The 22,645-nt window shown below is 36.2% G+C and overlaps 1 protein-coding gene and 1 long non-coding RNA gene across 2 annotated transcripts in view; one reads left to right on the top strand and one right to left on the bottom strand.

Annotated features, from left to right (window-relative positions):
* Window positions 1-17,242, top strand: part of xpnpep2 (X-prolyl aminopeptidase (aminopeptidase P) 2, membrane-bound) — a 54,963-nt gene extending 37,721 nt beyond the window's left edge. Inside the window, exons 7-22 of the mRNA XM_061976773.1 lie at window positions 624-710; window positions 873-1,019; window positions 4,029-4,130; window positions 4,229-4,310; window positions 4,383-4,584; window positions 6,330-6,419; window positions 6,494-6,603; window positions 6,686-6,763; window positions 10,168-10,239; window positions 10,317-10,377; window positions 10,444-10,513; window positions 10,604-10,708; window positions 10,797-10,856; window positions 13,971-14,047; window positions 14,133-14,222; window positions 16,700-17,242. Of these exons, the coding sequence (XP_061832757.1) occupies window positions 624-710; window positions 873-1,019; window positions 4,029-4,130; window positions 4,229-4,310; window positions 4,383-4,584; window positions 6,330-6,419; window positions 6,494-6,603; window positions 6,686-6,763; window positions 10,168-10,239; window positions 10,317-10,377; window positions 10,444-10,513; window positions 10,604-10,708; window positions 10,797-10,856; window positions 13,971-14,047; window positions 14,133-14,222; window positions 16,700-16,900 (1,634 nt within the window). The 3' untranslated portion in view covers window positions 16,901-17,242. The remainder of the gene's footprint in view (window positions 1-623; window positions 711-872; window positions 1,020-4,028; window positions 4,131-4,228; window positions 4,311-4,382; window positions 4,585-6,329; window positions 6,420-6,493; window positions 6,604-6,685; window positions 6,764-10,167; window positions 10,240-10,316; window positions 10,378-10,443; window positions 10,514-10,603; window positions 10,709-10,796; window positions 10,857-13,970; window positions 14,048-14,132; window positions 14,223-16,699) is intronic.
* The window catches only part of LOC133617070 (uncharacterized), a 20,469-nt gene continuing 7,449 nt past the window's right edge, over window positions 9,626-22,645 (bottom strand). The window contains exons 2-3 of the long non-coding RNA XR_009816939.1: window positions 10,441-10,593; window positions 9,626-10,366 (exon numbers count right to left, since the gene is read on the bottom strand). This is a non-coding gene — a long non-coding RNA (uncharacterized lncRNA). The remainder of the gene's footprint in view (window positions 10,367-10,440; window positions 10,594-22,645) is intronic.

Genomic DNA, 22,645 nt, shown 5'->3' with positions numbered 1-22,645 from the left:
GAGTTTTCTTCAGAGGAGCAGTTGTGTCTGTGTTTTCTTCCTAGGGGGCGCTAGAGCGCAATTTTGAGTTTTGGGGTTGGTTTTTTTTATTAGATCGCAATTTTTGCCAGTCCTGATATGTGTGTCCAGTTTGGTGAGTTTTAAAGCATGTTAAGGGGGTCAAATTGCAGCTCAAAGAGGCAAAAGTGACTGTTTTTACAAAACTATTGTTTTGAAGGGGGAATTGCCAACTTCCTGTTGATGTTTGCTGAAGGATGTTAATGTATGAAATCTAGGTGTAAGTCAGACCTACATAGAGGTTTTTGTTTCTACAACATTCCTACCGGAAGTTACAAGCAGTTTTGTCTGTGTTTTTTCCTAGGGAGCGCTAGAGCTCAATTTTGAGTTTTGAGATTTGGGTTTTTATTAGATGGCAATTTTCACCAGTCCTGATGTGTGTGTCAAATATAGTGAGTTTTGAAGTATGTTAAGGGGGTCAAATTACAGCTCAAAGAGGCGGCGGAATAATAATAATAATAAAACTTTACAATTACAATAGGGTCCTCTGTCCCAAAGGGACATTGCGGTCCCTAATAATGTGTTATTTGACCGTATTAATGTCTAGTATTTTCATTGTTCCACAGTGTCCATAAGCAGCATAGCAGAGTGGCTAATCTCGGAGATACCGCATGGAGGTCAAATTGGCTTCGATCCCTTCCTCTTCTCCATCAGTAAGTCTCTACCCGCGCCCCCGTCAGTACGCATTATCCCCACCGCAGCCCTGATAGACTGAGAATATATTGACGGAGGCGGCGGACGCCGACGCCGCCAGACAGCTCCCTTCTGATTGATTGACCCGGGCGCGTGTAATCATCTGCAACTTCCTCCATTAGAAACGCAGGAAGACTACAGCATGAGTCTGGAGTCAGGCAATCGAAGCCTCAAGTCGATGCCTGGCAACCTGGTAGACCGAGTCTGGAAGGAGGAAAGACCTCCCATCCCTCCTGACAGCCTCATCCGCCTGCCGGACAGAGTCATACGTAGGTTTTTCTCTTTGATTAATAATAGTAATAATCTCTTACCCTTATCTGGCTACTTAAACAGGGGCCAATAAAGCCATAAAATACAGGTTGATGTTTTTTTTATGACTGGGAGACCCAATGCTAGCTTTAGGGACGAGACAAGGACGGACGTTGTCTTGTTCCTGTAAACACAGGCACAGCATCATAAATCTAATGGTTAGTGCTTGTGAATAAATGAAGGACATATCAACACGCATATTTGACGTAACATGATTGTTGACCCCTAAGAGGATAGGGCATTGCTGAGATATGAATGCATTAGTTCATTTCGAGTTAATTTACAGGTAAGAAGATAAGATAAGCATAATGGGCCCCATTCAGCAATAAGTTCCTGACTTTTCCTCGTATCTTTCTTCCTAAGAGGAGTCCATTCAAATTCATGACGTGTTCTTAAACGGCCAAATTGTTCCCACCTGCTGTTCTTAAGTTGCTGAATGCCAAATAGTTAGCGCGTGCGTGTCTAATATATTTTGCATATAAACACGCCCCAATATGCATATGTAAACGCCCTTAATTCCGTAATTTGCATAGGTAAACGCCCTTAATTCCCCATATAAGGGCACAATTCCGGCGGAAAAGCCGAACACCAAACACGCGGAGAAAACACAAACAGATTACAGAAGAGAAGTTCATATTATCCCGCGGGGGAAATTCATAATGTCAAAATGTAAGTTTAAGAAAGGGGGGACTGCTGAGGTAGCCTAAAGCGTTCAAATAAATATTAGTCACTTCGGGCAAATAGGTCTACATGGTCGTGAAATATGCGCTCCCTCCCCAGGGCACGATCTGCGGCATCTTGCAGTAGCAGCAAAAGCATTGCCATTGTGTGAGTTGAGTTACAACAGGGTGTGAGAGGCCTGTTGGTCTTTTAAAGAGTCACCAATCACTAAATCAACGCCCCGGTAATTGATGAGTGTGTGTGTGTGTGTGTGTGTGTGTGTGTGTGTGTGTGTGTGTGTGTGTGTGTGTGTGTGTGTGTGTGTGTGTGTGTGTGTGTGTGAGTGTGTGTGTGTGTGTGTACGCACACAGTATTTTGAAATGTCTATATATTGCTCATTTTGCTATATGTCTGTCTGTCTGATCTATATCTATCTCTATCTATCTATCTATGGTATTAATTTAACATTAGACAATAGAAGTAAGGGAACTTGTCACACTTAAGAACAAATAGGCTCTGGAGCACTCGTAGATTTTGTTCTCACCTACGAACAAATCCCAGCTAAGAAAACATTGGTGAATACAAAAATCTCTTTAAAAACTTTGTAAGTGGGCCTAAGAACAAAATGTGTTCTTAAGAACGGTTGCTGAATGGGCCCCAATGTCTTTGTGTGGACACATCTCAAACAATGGGGACTACGGTCTGTACCCACTAGATGACGCTGTTTTGCTTTCCTTTCTAATACATACAGTCGTGGTCAAAAGTTGACATACACTTGTAAAGAACATAATGTCATGGCTGTCTTGAGTTTCCAATCATTTCTACAACTCTTGTTTTTTTTAATAGAGTGATTGGAGCACATACTTGTTGGTCACAAAAAACATTCATGAAGTTTGGTTCTTTTATGAATTTATTATGGGTCTACTGAAAATGTGAGCAAATCTGCTGGGTCAAAAGTATACATACAGCAATGTTAATATTTGCTTACATGTCCCTTGGCAAGTTTCACTGTAATAAGGCGCTTTTGGTAGCCATCCACAAGCTTCTGGTTGAATTTTTGACCACTCCTCTTGACAAAATTGGTGCAGTTCAGCTAAATTTGTTGGTTTTCTGACATGGACTTGTTTCTTCAGCATTGTCCACACGTTTAAGTCAGGACTTTTGGAAGGCCATTCTAAAACCTTAATTCTTGCCTGATTTAGCCATTATTTTACCACTGCTGACATGTGTTTGGGGTCATTGTCTTGTTGGAACACCCAACTGCGCCCAAGACCCAACCCCAAACAGCTCAATTTTTGTTTCATCTGACATCACATGGACAAAGATAAGACCATCTGGAGGAAAGTTAGATGAAACAAAAATGTAGCTGTTTGGCCACAATACCCAGCAATATGTTTGTAGAAGAAAAGGAGAGACCTTTAATCCCAAAACCATCAGACCTACCGTCAAGCATGGTGGTGGTAGTATTATGCTCTGGGCCTGTTTTGCTGCCAATGGAACTGGTGCTTTACAGAGAGTAAATGGGACAGTGAAAAATGAGTATTACCTCCAAATTCCTCAGGACAACCTAAAATCATCAGTCCGGAGGTTGGGTCTTGGGCGCCGTTGGGTGTTCCAACAGGACAATGACCCCGAACACACGTCAAAAGTGGTAAAGGAATGGCTAAATCAGGCTAGAATGAAGGTTTTAGAATGGCCTTCCCAAAGTCCTGACATAAACATGTAGACAATGCTGAAGAAACAAGTCCCTGTCAGAAAACCAACAAATTTAACTGAACTGCACCAATTTTGTCAAAAGGAGTGGTCAAACATTTAAGCAGAAGCTTGTAGATGGCTACCAAAAGCGCCTTATTGCAGTGAAACTTGCCAAGGGACATGTAACCAAATATTAAGGTTACATGGTTGACCTTAATGGTTGTTTTTAAAGAGCTTTATAAATAAAGTTGGTATGGTATGGTATTTGTGGGAGTATGATAATATGTCACACAATATGTCTTGTAGAGTTTTTTTTGGTCGTTGACACAGTCGGTAGAAAGAAAAAAAAAGAAGCACTGCCGGTAATAAAAGGACACCTGCAGTGAGCAAACTTGTCCAAAAGATGGCGCCATAGCAGAGACCATAAAACACTCTCTCAGTGTTTTTGCTTGGGTTTTTTATAAAAATCGCTTCGTTTTATAAGCCGCCTGGTTCTAAATGCAGGAAAAAAATGTATAGTCATATTCTGCTGAGCAACAAATTGTGTTTTGTTTTTGTGTGTTTAAACAGAAAATGTCGGACACATTGTTGGTTATTGCATGCTGTGTCCACAGAAAGGTCCTGGCAGATGAAAGTAGAGCAAATCCGCCATCAGATGAAGGAGAATCCCTATGAGCCAACTGCTCTTCTGCTGTCAGCGCTGGATGAAACGGCCTGTAAGTGACTTTGCAGGTCTACTTTACTTTGTTGACTTAAACCTCTCAGCATGTTTAGTGGTGCAGGATGACTTCACCTCCTGTGTGTCATGTATCAGGGCTGTTTAATATGCGCGGCAACGACATCCCGTACAACCCTTTCTTCTACTCCTACACACTCCTGACCCTGGACGAGATCAGGTAGTCTCTCCCCGTCGTTGTCCAAGTCATTTGGTACGCCGCTAACACCTTTAATCACCGCCCGTGCATCAGGCTGTTTGTACACGCGGACAGACTGTCAGAGGAGTTGAGCGTGTACCTGAACGCCTCGTGCAGCGGGTCGCTCTGCGTCCAGGTAAAGAGCTACGACTCCGTCCTGGATGACCTGAAGAAGTACGTGAGCCAGCCAGGGGTCAAAGTGTGGATCGGCACGGAGTACACAAACTACGCTCTTTATGAGGTCATCAAACCTGAGGTACTGTATGTGTTTTTTACAGTTTACATGTTGTAAATCAGGGGTGTCCAAACGTTTTGACATGGGGTCCCGCATTTGGCTAAAAAAAATGTGGCCGGGGGCCGAAAGCATATATATATATATATATATATATATATATATATATATATATATACACACATGTATATATATAATATGTACCCCGCCTTACGCCCAAATGCAGCTGAGATAGGCTCCAGCACCCCCCGTGACCCCAAAAAGGGACAAGCGGTAGAAAATGTGTATATATATATATATATATATATATATATACATATATATATATATACATACATATATACATATATATATACATACATATATATATAGACATATATATATATATACACACATATACATATATATATATATATATATATATATATATATATATATATATATGTATGTATATATATATGTATATACATACATACATATATGTAAATATGTATATATATATACACTGTACATATATGCATGTACATATATATATATATATATATATATATATATATATATGTATATATGCATATATATATATATGTGTGTGTGTGTGTATATATACATACATATACATATATATGCATACATATGTAAATATGTATACATATATACATACACATATGTATATATATGTATATATGTACATATATATATACATATACATATGTATATATATATGCATGCATATATGTATATATATACATACACATATGTATATATGTACATATACAGTATGTGTGTGTATATATACACATATATATACATACATATATGTATATATGTATATATATACACACATATGTATGTATACATACATATGTGTATATATACATAAACATAAAACATATATGTAAAAATACACATATATACACATATGTACATATATGTATATATATACATAGATATGTGTATGTATATATGTATATACATATATGTATCTATACATACATATATGTATATATATTTGTATATGTACTGTGTATATGTACTGTGTATATATTTATACATATATGTATATATATATATATATATATATACACATACATACACACACACACACGTGTGTGTGTGTGTGTGTGTGTGTGTGTGTGTGTGTGTGTGTGTGTGTGTGTGTGTGTGTGTGTGTGTGTGTGTGTGTGTGTGTGTGTGTGCAAATTAATATAAAAGGACGTATAATTAATAATTAATATAACGAGATATTAAGAGTATGAAAGTTCGACTTCTACCTTGTTTAATTCCGTGACAACCTCCGTAAAGTTTTATAGTCAATCAGAAATATCATAAAGCTAAAATGGATGAGTGTTTTGCAATTTTCCCATCGTGCATTGCAATTAATTTAAATGGGTGTAATTTTTAGGGGCCATGACAAGGGAATGTTGTTTGCCTTGGGTCATATAAGTAATTGCTGCGCTATAGGGCACTTCAACCAACAATTCATGGTCATTGACTTGACTTATTAACGCTATCCGCAAGAAGGCAAAATTGCAGCAATCAAATTGTCAGCTATGTATAATTAATTTGGAAAACACCCGGGCCAGATTCCTTTTCAAACTCATTCCGTCTCGCGTGTCAAACTGAAGATGCCATAGTTTGGACACCCCTGCTGTAAATGGCCGTAGGCAACCTCCCAATGAGGATAGCAGTGGTCAGCCTCCGTCAGCTTTATCTACTTGTGCATGTGCTTTAAAAAGTATTTCAACTGTTGTTTACAATCAACTCATCAGGACAAACTAATGAGCAGCTCCTATTCTCCCGTGCTGACCACCAAAGCGGTGAAAGATGAGACGGAGCAGCGCATCTTAAGGGACGCTCACGTACGTTGTGTGTTGTCGACACCACACGTGAGTTGTGTAGCTGCCGGCCTGGATGAGACTGTGCGTTTGTCCAGGTGAGAGATGCGGTGGCGGTCATCCAGCTGCTCATGTGGTTGGAGAAGGCGGTGCCAACAGGGAAGGAGACGGAGCTGAGCGCCTCCGCCTACGTCAATCATTGTCGCAGGTGCATCTACCCGTCTGGTTGTAGTCGGGTGAGTAGAACCATAAAAACCTTTGTGATTTTAAGAAGAGATGTTTTGTTGCAGCAAACAGAAAGATAACAGAGGTCCAAGCTTTGAAACAATCTCTGCAAGTGGACCCAATGCTGCACTGGCACATTACAGGTACGTTACCGTATTTTCCGGACTATAAGGCGCACTTCAAATCCTTTTTTTCCCCTCAAAACTCGACAGCGCGCCTAATGTAAGGAATGAGTTTGGTTGGGCTTACCCACCTCGAAGCAATTTTATTTGGTACATGGTGTAATGATAAGTGTGACCAGTAGATGGCAGTCAAACATAAGAGATAAGTGTAGGCTGCACCGTTTGACGTGCTTCAACATAGGAGTATTATTATGGTGTGTGTATAAGGTAAGACATATTATCTGGTGTTTTGTTTCGCAATATTATGCAAAAGCAACTTTTCTTACCTTCTGGTACCTGCTGATCTGTATTTGGGATCTGCATAAATCCTTAAAGATTGCGCGCGTCCGCCTTTGTAGGCCATGTCGTCTTTTTCTTTATCTTCTTGCTATGGGGCATTCATCTTCCACTGTTGCCATTTCTAATATAAAGTAGTGTAAAGTTCTTACTTATATCTGTCAGTAAACTCGCCATGAAAGCGCTAAAACATACCGGTGTAGTGAGTTTACATTATTCACCCGAGGAAATTTAGTTATTAGAGGGTTCCGGTCGGGCGGTTTTTCACGGGACACATTTCCGATGTTGTTGTTTCCGGATGAGGAGATGCTGCTGCGTTATTGATCTAAGTAAAGTCTGAATGTCATTAAAACAGTTAGCTCCATCTTTTGACACGTAAATAAGACCGCCCACAAAACGGTGCATCCAGAAGCGACTGTTAGAAAGCTTCTGTAAAACATAATTTATGCAACATTTTGACCAAAGAACCACCATTACATGTTATGTACCACAAGATAGTGTTTTCATTATAGAAAAAAATAATAATAATATGACTCCTTTAATGCGCCCTATAATCCGATGCGCTTTATATATGAAAAAATATTTAAAAAATAGACCATTCATCGGCAGTGCGCCTTATAATCCAGTGCGCCCTATGGTCCGGAAAATACGATAAATGTAGCCCACTATTTCTAAGTACCCAATTTTTGTCTGCCAGGGGCCAAAATTTTATGTCATTGTAATTTGGATTTGCACTACATTAGCGATATCCAAACTTGTTCTTAGTTTGGCCCGCGAGATGTCCCAGGTTTAAGCGAATGGGAGGCCTCTTGTCTAATTTAAAATATCTGATGTTTTAATTGTTTTACCATCTTGTGGAGAAAGCGGGTATTTCAGGCCAATGACCCTAATTGTATGCTGAATTTTTTTTAAACAGCACAGAATTTACATATATGACCCAGTCCAAACAAACTTTCCCACTCATAACGCAAATAATCTGCAACCAACACAAAAAGTCAACACACATGGTCACACAAACCTGCTCACTCAACTTTTTGGATTTTTTTTTTTTTTTTTTAAATGTTCAAACACTATACATAATTCAAAATGACACCCATTTAAATCCACTACAATGCATGATAGGTAAAAAAAAACAACAATCCCTCTTTCCACACTTACCAAAGTTTAGCGTATTTCAGCTGCTTGATAATTCTGATTGATTACAAAACTTTAAGGAGAATGTAACAAAAGTAAACAAGGCAGAAGTCAAACTTGCACATACTCTTAATATTCAATTATATTAAATATTAATATATATGTGTGTGTGTGTGTGGGTGTGTGTGTGTGTGTGTGGTGTGTGTGGGTGTGTGTGTGCGTGCGTTCGGGTAAATACATACACAAAAAATTAAATGAAATATTATTTAATTAATTTAAAAAATAAAATAAAATAAAAACAGTTATTGTGTCTAATATGCAGTTAAAAAAATATGTATCTCCTAAAATATGTATTTAAATTATAATGTATATTAATTCGTAATCTTATCATTTTCATCTTAATTCATTTCAATTAGAATTTCTAATCTGTGTATTTACAAAATTATATATATATATATATATATATATATATATATATGTATATATATATATATATATATATATGTATATATATATATATATATATATATATATATATATATATATATATATATATATATATATTGTTAAATTAGAACTTCTCTAACAGTGTCAAACTAAATATTAGCCCTTAAAAATATGTAGAGTAAAATTGTAATGATGAAATTAAACATATGTATTTTAATTGTATTTTACAATGTTTTTATTTTTCTAATTGTATGACTTTTTTACTTTTACTTTTTTATTAATTCATTAACTGCATATTTAAAAACTAAATAATTTTTTCATTGATACATATAAAATAAGTAGGGATGTCCGATAATATCGGACTGCCGATATTATCGGCCGATAAATGCTTTAAAATGTAATATCAGAAATTATCAGTATCGGCTTCAAAATTATCAGTATCGGTTTCAAAAAGTAAAATGTATGACTTTTCAAAACGCCGCTGTGTACACGGACGTAGGAAGAAGTACAGGGCGCCAATAAACCTTAAAGGCACTGCCTTTGCGTGCTGGCCCAATCACATAATATCTACGCCTTTTCACACACACACACACACACAAGTGAATGCACGCATACTTGGTCAATAGCCATACAGGTCACACTGAGGGTGGCCGTACAAACAACTTTAACACTGTTACAAATATGCGCCACACTGTGAACCCACACCATAACAAGAATGACAAACACATTTCGGGAGAACATCCGCACCGTAACAACATAAACACAACAGAACAAATACCCAGAACCACCTTGAAGCACTAACTCTTCTGGGACGCTACTATATACACCCCCCTACCCAAAACTCCGCCCCCCTCAACCTCCTCATGCTCTCTCAGGGAGAGCATGTCCCAAATTCCAAGCTGCTGTTTTGAGGCATGTTAAAAAAAATAATGCACTTTGTGACTTCAATAATAAATATGGCAGTGCCATGTTGGCATTTATTTTCCATAACTTGAGTTGATTTATTTTGGAAAAACCTTGCTACATTGTTTATTGCATCCAGCCGGGCATCACAACAAAATTAGGCATAATATTGTGTTAATTCTACGACTGTATATATCGGTATCGGTTGATATCGGAATCGGTAATTAAGAGTTGGACAATATCGCATATCGGGGGAAAAAGCCATTATCGGGCATCTCTAAAAATAAGTGTTTTTATGATCATTTACGGTACGTTTGATTGTGGTGATTCAACTAATGGTAACTTTTAATACATTTTTTTTTTAAATATTGTATTCCCGGGTATAAATTGAGATTGTGTGATTGTTTAATATTCACAAGAAAGTCAATTAATTTAAATTGAAATACTGTACTACTACATTTGTATTTTTTATTATTTATGTGTAAAATAATAGCACTTGTTTGTGAGTCCAATAGGAACAAAAAACATTGTGCAGTAAAAGAGTAGTAAGATATATGCTGTACTGGACGAGATGACGTCATATCATCTGTTTCTGCACGCTGCAGCCCCACGGGGGAAACAAACAGGAAGCTGACAGCAGATGAGATGTACCTGGTGGACTCTGGTGGTCAATATCTGTGAGTCACAACACATTGAGGCCCTCCATAATCTCCTAAATGTAGATCCCTGTCATCACTTGTCTGCACACCTCCAGAGACGGCACCACTGACGTCACCAGGACGGTCCACTGGGGCACGCCCACTGCTATGCAAAAGGTAAACACATCAAGAACACAATTTTTAACACGTTTTTAACATCCAGACTACAATTTTTTTTACCAGGAAGCCTTCACTCGGGTGCTTATGGGGAATATTGAAATATCAAGAACCATATTTCCTGCGGGAACCAGAGGTATGGCTGCCTGTAGTATCTCGTCAACCACCAGAGGGCGCTGTTGGTGCGCCGTGTGTCCGCCAGGCTGTTTACAAAAACTGTTCCCAGGTGTTAATATGGAGATGCTGGGCCGCAGAGCATTGTGGGAAGTGGGCCTCAACTACGGCCACGGGACGGGGCACGGTGTCGGGAATTATTTCGGAGTTCATGAGTGTAGGGCCCCCTTTTTCCTTTATTTCATGTCATACAGTATGCCAATGCACTGAAAATAATTTATTGAGTGTAATATTTTATTTTCCAGGGCCAGTTGGTTTCCAGGGCAACAACATTCCCTTTAGAGAAGGCATGTTTACATCTATAGGTGAGACTTTATTGATGTATCTGTTTATTTTCAGATTATGTGTGCATTAAGGGCCACATTGCAGTTCTGGCTTGTAACAGCCAATAATATATGAATTTGCCTATGCATTTTATTTTATTTTTACACACACTGTAAAAAAAACTGACCACTCAGTCACCAGAATTTTACTGTAAAATATACAAGGTTTTTTTTGTTTTTTTGGTTGCACTGTAAAAAAAATTGTGTACAAAAACGGTCATCTACTGGCAGCTACGGCTGCCAAACGAAAACCATAAAATTAAAGTAAAACATTGTAAACCAAATAATGATCAAAAACATTATATTTACAGAACTTTTCATGAAACGTTTTGCAGAAAAATATCGTCATTTTACAGATTTTTACTAAATTATTAAGATCAACCACCTTTAATAAAGTGACGATGCAAACAGTTCTGCAGAAAAATACCTTTATTCTACAGAGTTTTTCAAAATTATTACGATCAAAAACCTTTAATGACGTGACAATGCTGGCAGTTTAATTTGTGGCTTTGTTCAGTTTTAAATTTTGGCCCACTCGGTATTTGAGTTTGACACCCCTGTGGTTAGATTGTTAGTATGGACATAGACTTCTATATAACAAGCTACATATTTAATAAAAGATAATTACTGTAATTTTACATGTATTTGAAAGTAATTTAAGAAAACAGAAAATGCTATGTATAATTAATTTGGTATTTTTCTGTAAAAAAAATAGAAATATACATAGTTTGTCATTACTGGCATATTACTTAAAATAACAGGTGGATTGTTTATTTACAGATACTGTCTTCAATTCTACTGTTTTATAAACTATTTAAAAAAATAGAAAAATTACAGTAGAAATTTAGAGTAAATTAACCATAAAAATAGGATTTTCTTTGTACAGTGTTTTTTTTTTTTTTTTTTTACAACATATTACCAGAAAAGGAGAAACAGTACCATTGTTTTGTTTGTGTTTTTGTTGGTTTTTTAACAACAAAATTACCAGAAATATAGAAACAGTACCACTGCTTTTTTTACTTCAAAAACTGTCCGATTACTCACCAGAATATTTTTTTTTAATTTATGGTGGTTTTTACAACACAATACTGTAAATGGAAAAACAGTACCATTGTTTTTTTGTTTTTGTTTTTTTACAACATATTACCGGAAAAGGAGAAACAGAACCATTGTTTTTTGGGTTTTTTTAAACAACATATTGCCGTTAATGTAGAAACAGTACCACTGTTTTTTACTTCTGAGACTGTCAGCTTACTTGCCAGAATTGTATTGTAAAATTTATGGTGGTTTTTACAACACATTACTGTAAATAGAAAAACAGTACCATTGTTTTTTGTGTTTAATTCTGGCAGTTTTTTACCGTTAAAAAATGTGGTACTGTTTTTTTAATTTACAGTGATACAGTGTTAAACAACAACAACATGTTTGTTTAGTTTATTTATGCAGCCCTTTGAGACACTTGTGATTTAGGGTTATATAAGTAAACATTGATTTATTGATTGAATGGTATTTTCAGTTCATATATTCATTAAGGGCCACATCACATTTATGGCTTATAACAACTAATAATATATGAATTTGCCTTTGCATTTGATTTTTTTTTCCCCACACACTGTAAAAAACTGACCACTCAGTCACCAAAATTTGACTGTAAAATATACAAGTTTTTTTTGTTTGTTTGTTTGTTTTTTACAACTTATTACCACAAAAGGAGAAACACTGCCATTGCTTTTTTTTTTTTTTTTTTTTAACAACATATTACCGGAAATGGAGAAACAGGACCGCTGTTTTTTACTTCATAAACCTTCAAAAACTGTCAGCTTACTCGCCAGAATTTTTTTGTTAAATTTATGGTGGTTTTTATAACACGTTACTGTAAATGGGAAAATAGTATCATTGTTTTTTGTTTTTAATTCTGGCAGTTTTTTACCGTAAAAAAATGTGGTACTATTTTTTCCATTTAGAGTAATAAAGTGTAAAACATGTTTATTTTCAGATCATATATTCATTAAGGGCCACATTACAGTTATGGTTTTTAACAGCCAATAATATATGAATTTGCCTATGCATTTTTTTATTTATCTTTTACACACACTGTAAAAAACTGACCACTCAGTCACCACAATTTTACTGTAAAATATACAAGTTTTTTTAGTTTGTTTGTTTGTTTTTACAACATATTACCAGAAAAAGAAAAACAGTACCGTTGTTAAAAAAAAAACAAAAACAACATATTACCAGAAATGGAGAGACAGTAGCACTGTTTTTTTACTTTAAAAAATGTCAGCTTACTCGCCAGAATTTTATTAGAAAATTTATAGTGGTTTTTACAACACATTACTGTGAATGGAAAAACAGTACCATTGTGTTGTTGTTTTTTTTGCTTTTTTTTTAACAACATATTACCGGAAAAGGAGAAACAGTACTATTGTGTTTTTGTTTGTTTCTTTGTTTTTTTTAACAACATATTACCGAAAATTGAGAAACAGTACCATTATTTGTTTGTTTTTTGTTTTGTTTTCTAACAACACATTATTGTAAAAGGAAAAACAGTACCATTGTTTTTTTGTTGTTGTTTTTTTAAATTCTGGCAGTTTTTTACCGTAAAAAATGTGGTACTGTTTTTTTTTCCATTTAAAGTAATACAGTGTAATCAACAACATGTTTTATGGTAAAAACTGAAAGCTAAGTTGACAAAATTATACCGTAAAAAAAACAGTTTTAGAGGGGTTTTTTTTAATTTACATTATTAATATGCTGTAAAACCACCTTAAATTTTACCATATAATCTGTTGTAATTTTTTACAGTGAACAATTTCCTCGATAACTTGCTTTAAAATCATAAGTCAAGCAGATATTTATGTGTTTATCTTTATTTTAACCCCCCCAAAAAAATGGAAAGTCCGATAACATAACATTTGTGGCAATAATGGATAATAATAAAGTATAAAAGGTATGCAATTCCATGCAGTACATTTTTTTTCTTTTAAAAAAACGGAAAGAACTAAAACATTTAGTCATAGAAAATAAGTTATTTTATTGATATTATGTGATTTAAAAGGAATTAAAATATCTGATGGCAACCCTTGTTGACAGAACCTGGTTATTACAAGGAGAATGACTTTGGCATCCGCATTGAAGACGTTGCCGTGGTAGTGCCCGCCCGCACGAAGGTGATTGATTGTTGAGTCATTTCTTATTGATGATGCTGCGCTTGCTAATGCGTCTGCTCACAGCTGCTGTCTCTTCTTCCTACAGTACGGCCATGACTATTTGACCTTTGACACCGTGTCCTTGGTGCCTTATGACAGGAAGTTGATTGACACCTCTCTTCTAAGCTCAGTCCAGGTAATTTAGTCATGAATGATCATATTTGATTTGAAAAAATGCATACGGTTAATCGTTTTTTTTATTTCTTTTGCCACAAAAGTCACTTTTATTTCCTCTAAAGATTCCATCAGTGCTGGCTTCCTCTTAAAGCTTCTTTTTGAGCTTCTCTTATATTCATTTGAAAATATATTCTTTAAAGAAGGGTTTCTTAACCTTCTTGACCTCAGGGCCCAACTTTTCCACAACAGAGGAGTATAGCAACACTAGTAACATTACTCTTAATTTTAATATTTTTCAATAATTGCAGTTGTATGATGAATAAATATAACTAAATCAATTAAGCAGAACTACAATAAAATTAATTAACCCTAACCCAAATAAATAAATTCGAAATAAATATAATACTTTTTTTTTTATATATCTTTCTTGAATAAACTGTCAATAAAATTGTCAACAACAGAAGAGCCCGGAGCCCACTCAAATATTTACACCATATATACACAATATAAATATTTACACTGAATTAGTAATCTTACTCTTGATTTTTTTTAAATTCAATAATTGCAGTGGTAAAATAAATAAATACAACTAAATTAATTAAATAGAAATACAATAAAATGAATACAAATAGATAAATTCAAAATAATAAATATTTCTTAATGAGTTTCTTGAATAAACTGTCAATAAAAATTAAAGTGCGAATGAAAGTACAGCTTCACCACTTTAGTCATATTTTTTGCGCTTAAGAAACTTTTCTATGACTTTATTATCTCCAGACTTCTTCCGTTTGTTTGATATTGTCAAACAGCCGAGAAACACGTATTATTTTGCTGGCCTCTTGGCAGGGTTTTCTTACCATTTTGACTTCGGGGTCCAAATTTTCCACTACAGAAGAGCCCGGCGCCCACTCAAATATTTACACTATGTATACACAATATAAATATTTACACTGAATTAGTAATCTTACTCTTGATTTTATTCTTATTCAATAATTGCAGTGGTAAAATAAATACATATAACTAAATTAATTAAATATAAATAAAATAAAAAATAATATAATACAAATAAATACATTTTAACTACATTTAATAATAAATATTTTTAATATGTTTCTTGATCAAACTGTCAATAAAAATTAAAGTGCAAATGAAAGTACAGCTTCACCACTTTAGTCATATTTTTTGCACTTAAGAAACTTTTCAGTGACTTTATTATCCCCAGACTTCTTCTGTTTGTTTGATATTATCATTACTGCCACAAGTGGTGGGAAAGTGTATTTCAAATGAGTACCGTTGCGCCCCAAACAAACCACAGCCGAGAAACACATTTTTTTGCCGCCCTTTTGGCGGGGTTTTCTAACTATTTTGACTTCGGGGCCCAAATTTTCCACTACAGATGAGCTCGGGACCCACTCAAATATTTACACTTTATATACACAGTATAAATATTTACACTGAATTAGTAATTTTACTCTTGATTTTACTCCTATTCAATAACTGCAGTGGTAAAATAAATAAATATAACTAAATTAATTAAATGTAAATAAAATAAAAATAATATAATACAAATAAATAAATTCTGACTACATTTAATAATACATATTTTTAATATGTTTCTTGATTAAACTGTCAATAAAAATTAAACTGCAAATGAAAGTACAGCTTCACCACTTTAGTCATATTTTTTTGCGCTTAAGAAACTTTTCTATGACTTTAGCTCCAGACTTCTTCTGTTTGTTTGATATTATCATTACTGCCACAAGTGGTGGGAAAGTGTATTGCAACTGAGTACTGTTGCGCCCCAAACAAACCACAGCCGGGAAACACATTTTTTAGCTGCCCTCGAGGGCGGAGTTTTCAAACCATTTTTGACTTGGGGACCCAAATTTTCAACTACCGAAGAACCCGGGGCCCACTCAAAACTTTACACTAAAATAGTAATATTACTCTTGATTTTAATTTTATTCAATATTTACAGTGCTAAAATAAAAAATAAAAAATAGATTAATTAGAAAAAAAAAATAATAATGAAATCAAAATGAATAAATTCTAGCTAAATTTAATAATAAATATTTTTGAAATGTATGGCTCTAAACGAAACTGTCAAAAAAAAAAAAGTAAATAAAAATGTAGCTTTAACACTTTAGTCATAATTTTTGCGCTTAAGAAACTTCTCTTTGACTTTAGCTACAGACTTCTTTTGTTTGTTTTTACTGTTGCAAGTGGTGGAAAAGTGTGGACCACAGCTGAAAAACAGATTTTTTTTGGGCGATCCTCGCGGTTAAGAAAAACTGCTTTTAAGAACATCAATGTCACCTTTGCATTTAGCAGTGTGTTTTAAAACCTAAGTACAAGCACACAAAACTAGAAACAGGGACAAAAAAAAAAGTGGTTCTAGTCGCCAACCCTGGGGAGCACCATATATATATATATATATATATATATATATATATATATATATATCCGAACGGACAATTTTCTCCTGTTTCTCTGCAGCTCAAGTGGCTAAACACGTACTACGAGACTATTCGCAGGCTGCTGGGACCCGAGCTAGACCGGCAGGGTCTCCACGAGGAGGGCCGGTGGATGTTCAGACATACCGAACCCTTCAGCGAGTCTGGATCGTCCTCGTCCGTGTGCTCGTCTTCGCTGACCCTGGTCACTTTAGCCGCAGCTTTGCTCTACAACGTAGTCTGACTTGCATACTAACGTCACGACCGTGCAGTCTTCATGGACAACAATGCAGCTAAGCTACTCCACAGCAGGGATGAGTTTTGAAAAAAAGATGTTTATGCATATCAAGGCGACGTAACTTATTTCATGTGTTGTCTCGTTTACAGTTAACTTTTAATAATAATAAATCATAATGCATTAGATTTATATGGCGCTTCTCATTAACTGAAAAATAGCATTTAAGTGTTTGATTTCCCCCCCACCATTTTCATTATTCATTATTATATTAAACATTCTCATGTTGTATTATTTATCTGAAACTGCAGATCCTTCTGGTAAATCAATTAAAATATGATTAACCGGCAATTGGAATCATTATTACAGAGTTTACCATTCAGAAGGGTATCAAAAATACAAAACCCAAAACCAGTGAAGTTGGCACGTTGTGTAATTCGTAAATAAAAACAGAATACAATGATTTGCTAATCCTTTTCAACTTATACTCAATTGAATAGACTGCAAAGACAAGATATTTAATGTTGGAACTGGAAAACTTTGTTAATTTTTGCAAATATAAGCTCATTTGGAATTTGATGCCTGCAACATGTTTCCAAAAAGCTGGCACAAGTGGCAAAAAAAGACAGAAAGTTGAGGAATGCTCATCAAACACTTATTTGGAACATCCCACAGGTGAACAGGATAATTGGGAACAGGTGGGTGCCATGATTGGGTATAAAAGAAGCTTCCATGAAATGCTCAGTCATTCACAAACAAGGATGGGGCGAGAGTCACCACTTTGTCAACAAATGCGTGAGCAAATTGTTTAAGAACATTTCTCAACCAGCTATTGCAAAGGAATTTAGGGATTTCACCATCTATGGTCCGTAATATCATCAAAAGGTTCAGAGAATCTGGAGAAATCACTGCACGTAAGCGATGATATTACGGACCTTGGATCCCTCAGGCGATACAGCATCAAAAAGTGACATCAGTGTGTAAAGGATATCACCACATGGGCTCAGGAACACTTCAGAAAACCACTGTCAGTAACTACAGTCGGTCGCTACATCTGTAAGTGCAAGTTAAAACTCTACAATGCAAAGCCAAAGCCAATTATCAACAACACCCAGAAACACCGCCGGCTTCGCTGGGCCTAAGCTCATCTAAGAGAGACCGATGCAAAGTGGAAAAGTGTTATGTGTTCACATTTCAAATTGTTTTTGGAAACTGTGGACGTCGTGTCCTTCGGACCAAAGAGGAAAAGAACCATCCGGATTGTTATAGACGCAAAGTTGAAAAGCCAGCATCTGTGATGGTATGGGGGTGTATTAGTGCCCAAGACATGGGTAACTTACACATCTGTGAAGGCGCCATTAATGCTGAAAGGTACATACAGGTTTTGGAGCAACATATGTTGCCATCCAAGCAACGTTACCATGGACGCCCCTGCTTATTTCAGCAAGACAACTCCAAGCTGAGTGTTACAACAGCGTGGCTTCATAGTAAAAGAGTGTGGGTACTAGACTGGCCTGCCTGTAGTCCAGACCTGTCTCCCATTGAAATTGTGTGGCGCATTATGAAGCCTAAAATACCACAACGAAGACCCCCGGACTGTTGAACAACTTAAGCTGCACATCAAGCAAGAATGGGAAAGAATTCCACCTGACAAGCTTAAAAATTTGTCTCCTCAGTTCCCAAACGTTTACTGAGTGTTGTTAAAAGGAAAGGCCATGTAACACAGTGGTGAACATGCCCTTTCCCGACTACTTTGGCACGTGTTGCAGCCATGAAATTCTAAGTTAATAATTATTTGCAAAAAAAAAAAAAAAGTTTATGAGTTTGAACATCAAATATGTTGTCTTTGTAGTGCATTCAATTGAATATGGGTTGAAAGGGATTTGCAAATCATTGTATTCCGTTTATATTTACATCTAACACAATTTCCCAACTCATATGGAAACGGGGTTTGTATTACCCATTGGATTATTGTGCAGGTGTACCTAATGTTGTGGTGTGTTTTTGTAGTTGTGCAAAAGTGTGAGCGCAATCTTCACAGGAAGCTAAACTAGGCCATCATCCGTTTCAGGTGGTTATGATGCCATGCCCAAACATAACAAGTTCAACTTGTATGCTGCACTTCCGCTTTCTGCCATTACTACTCATTTTCCTCACAATTCATCACATCTGTGTGTTCTATACTCACTGTCTACGGAAACGTTGTCTACCAGATGATAGATTCCACTACAACCTCTTAAATCTATTCAAAAATGCCCGTCAATTTTTGCACTTGCAAGGAAAAAATTTAGATAAGTAAATGTTTTTGATACCCATAACCGTATAATATGACTCTTTTTAAATCTAGTTTGTTAAGTAGTGTTGTCCCGATACCAATACTTTGGTACATACCGGTACCAAAAAGTATTTCAATACTTTTCTAAATAAAGGGGACCACAAAAAATGTCATTATTGGCTTTATTTTAACAAAAAATGTTAGGGTACATTAAACATATGTTTCTTATTGCAAGTTTGTCCTTAAATAAAATATCGAACATACAAGACAACTTGTCTTTTAGTAGTAAAGTGACCGACTTTTTAGAGGTGGTATAGTACAGAATATGATTCATTAGTATCGTGGTACTATACTAATACCGGTATACTGTACAACCCTATTGTTAAGAAACAATAACAGGCACATTGTAAGTACATTTGCATTTCTAAAAGGTGCTGTTACGCAGCATCACGTCTTGTTAAAGCATCTTCCTGCTGGAAAATATTGAGGGAATTGATTTGTCAAACATCGCCCTCTGTTGGAGTCATAGAGGCACCACTTCCCACCTGCAGATAGCGCCATCAAAGTGCTTTCGATATAAAACAAATCTTTTTACATGCGTAAACACACAAACAGGCAAAGATTCTTACAGTCAGTGTCAGAATATGAAGTTAATCCTTCTAAATACTACATTCTAAATTATGAGAGCTCTTTAGACATTAAATAAGTCAGAAAATTAAACATATATATATATATACGGTATTGACATGGTAGCATCTAATATTAATGTGGTATTGAAATGTACAATTATTTTTAAGCTTGAAAACGCTTAATTTTGGCCAACGTTTTTAAAGTCGCAAACTCTGGTCATGCCAGCAACCGGAGGGTTCCTGGTTCGATCCCCGCCTTCTACCAACCTAGCCACGTCCGTTGTGTCCTTGAGCAAGACACTTCACCCTTGCTCCTGATGGGTCGTGGTTAGGGCCTTGCATGGCAGCTCCCGCCATCAGTGTGTGTGAATGTGTGTGTGAATGGGTGAATGTGGAAATGGTGTCAAAGCGCTTTGAGTACGGTACTTTGAAGGTAGAAAAGTGCTTTACAAGTATTACCCATTTACCATTGATCAGGGATGCGGTTGTGAATCCAATCTTTTAAGCATCGATTCACAAACGAATCACGATCCTTGTTTATTCCAATTGTAAATTAATTTATAATTTTCAAGAATCATTATTTATTTTTTTATTTTTTTTTATTGTTTTTTTTTTTTGTATATATATATATATATATATATATATATATATTATGCATTTAAAAAATATATATTTTAGATCATCTCTGCACTTGCTGTCATTTGTCAGCAGCCCAGAGGAGCTTTACGAACATGCAACCCGTCAAGGAAAACTCAAAACTAACAATTATCTCTCGAGGGAGCCGACATAATTACATACATACAGTCGCGATCAAAAGTTTACGTACACTATTGTGGCCAAACAGCTCAATTTTTATTTCATCTGACCACAGAACTTTCCTCCAGAAGGTCTTATCTTTGTCCATGTGATGTCAGATGAAACAAAAATTGAGCTGTTTGGCCACAATACCCAGCAATATGTTTGGAGGAGAAAAGGTGAGGCCTTTATTCCCAGGAACACCATCCCTACCGTCAAGCATGGTGGTGGTAGTATTATGCTCTGGGCCTGTTTTGCTGCCAATGGAACTGGTGCTTTAAATGGGACAATGAAAAAGGAGGATTACCTCCAAATTCTTAAGGACAACCTAAAATCATCAGCCCGGAGGTTGGGTCTTGGGCGCAGTTGGGTGTTCCAACAGGACAATGACCCCAAACACATGTCAAACGTGGTAAAGGAATGGCTAAATCAGGCTAGAATTAAGGTTTTAGAATGGCCTTCCCAAAGTCCTGGAGAATGCTGAAGAAACAAGTCCATGTCAGAAAACCAACAAATGTAGCTGAACTTTGAATTTTGTCAAGAGGAGTGATCAAAAATTCAAGCAGAAGCTTGTGGATGGCTACCAAAAGCAATTTGTTGTCCCCAAAGTAAGAACTGAACTGGGCAAGAAAGCATTTAGGTTTTCAGCACCGAAGGCTTGGAATAACCTACAATCGAACATTAAACTTCAAACCCTAGTTACGCTGAATGAGTTTAAAGCTTCTGTGAAAGGACTGCAGTCTACCTTGTCTGTATGCACATGTATCATGTGAGCAAGTTTTAATGTTGTAAATGTGATGTTTTATGTATTTGTTTACTGTTTTTAATGTAACCTTGCTGCTGCCCTCTTGGCCAGGTCTCCTTTGGAAAAGAGATCTTTGATCTCAATGGGATTTTACCTGGTTAAATAAAGGCTAATAATAATAATAATAATAATAAAAGCGCCTTATTGCAGTGAAACTTGCCAAGGGACATGTAAGCAAATATTAACATTGCTGTATGTATACTTTTGACCCAGCACATTTGCTCACATTTTCAGTAGACCCATAATAAATTCATAAAAGAACCAAACTTCATGAATGTTTTTTGTGACCAACAAGTATGTGCTCCAATCACTCTATCACAAAAAAATAAGAGTTGTAGAAATGATTGGAAACTCAAGACAGCCATGACATTATGTTCTTTACAAGTGTATGTCAACTTTTGACCACGACTGTAAGTAGGTTAATAAAGAATGATCGATGATACCAGGTTCTGATGGTTGCTTTTAGTGAGTTAGTTAGCTAAAGTAGCTACTTAGTCAATCTTTTTTTTGCAAATAATAATTAACTTAGAATTTCATGGCTGCAACACGTGCCAAAGTAGTTGGGAAAGGGCATGTTCACCACTGTGTTACATGGCCTTTCCTTTTAACAACACAGTAAACGTTTGGGAACTGAGGAGACACATTTTTTAAGCTTCTCAGGTGGAATTCTTTCCCATTCTTGCTTGATGTACAGCTTAAGTTGTTCAACAGTCCGGGGGTCTCCGTTGTGGTATTTTAGGCTTCATAATGCGCCACACATTTTCAATGGGAGACAGGTCTGGACTACAGGCAGGCCAGTCTAGTACCCGCACTCTTTTACTATGAAGCCACATTGATGTAATACGTGGCTTGGCATTGTCTTGCTGAAATAAGCAGGGGCGTCCATGATAACGTTGCTTGGATGGCAACATATGTTGCTCCAAAACCTGTATGTACCTTTCAGCATTAATGGCGCCTTCACAGATGTGTAAGTTACCCATGGCTTGGGCACTAATACACCCCCATACCATCACAGATGCTGGCTTTTCAACTTTGCGCCTGTAACAGTCTGGATGGTTCTTTTCTTCTTTGGTCCGGAGGACACGACGTCCACAGTTTCCAAAAACAATTTGAAATGTGGACTCGTCAGACCACAGAACACTTTTCCACTTTGTATCAGTCCATCTTAGATGAGCTCAGGCCCAGCAAAGCCGACGGCGTTTCTGGGTGTTGTTGATAAACGGTTTTCGCCTTGCATAGGAGAGTTTTAA

The sequence above is a fragment of the Nerophis lumbriciformis genome, linkage group LG16, assembly GCF_033978685.3.
Source record: "Nerophis lumbriciformis linkage group LG16, RoL_Nlum_v2.1, whole genome shotgun sequence".
NCBI classification, from domain to species: Eukaryota; Metazoa; Chordata; class Actinopteri; order Syngnathiformes; family Syngnathidae; genus Nerophis; species Nerophis lumbriciformis.
The sequence above is the reverse complement of the archived record's forward strand: the minus strand, read 5'-3'. Positions and strand labels throughout refer to the sequence as shown.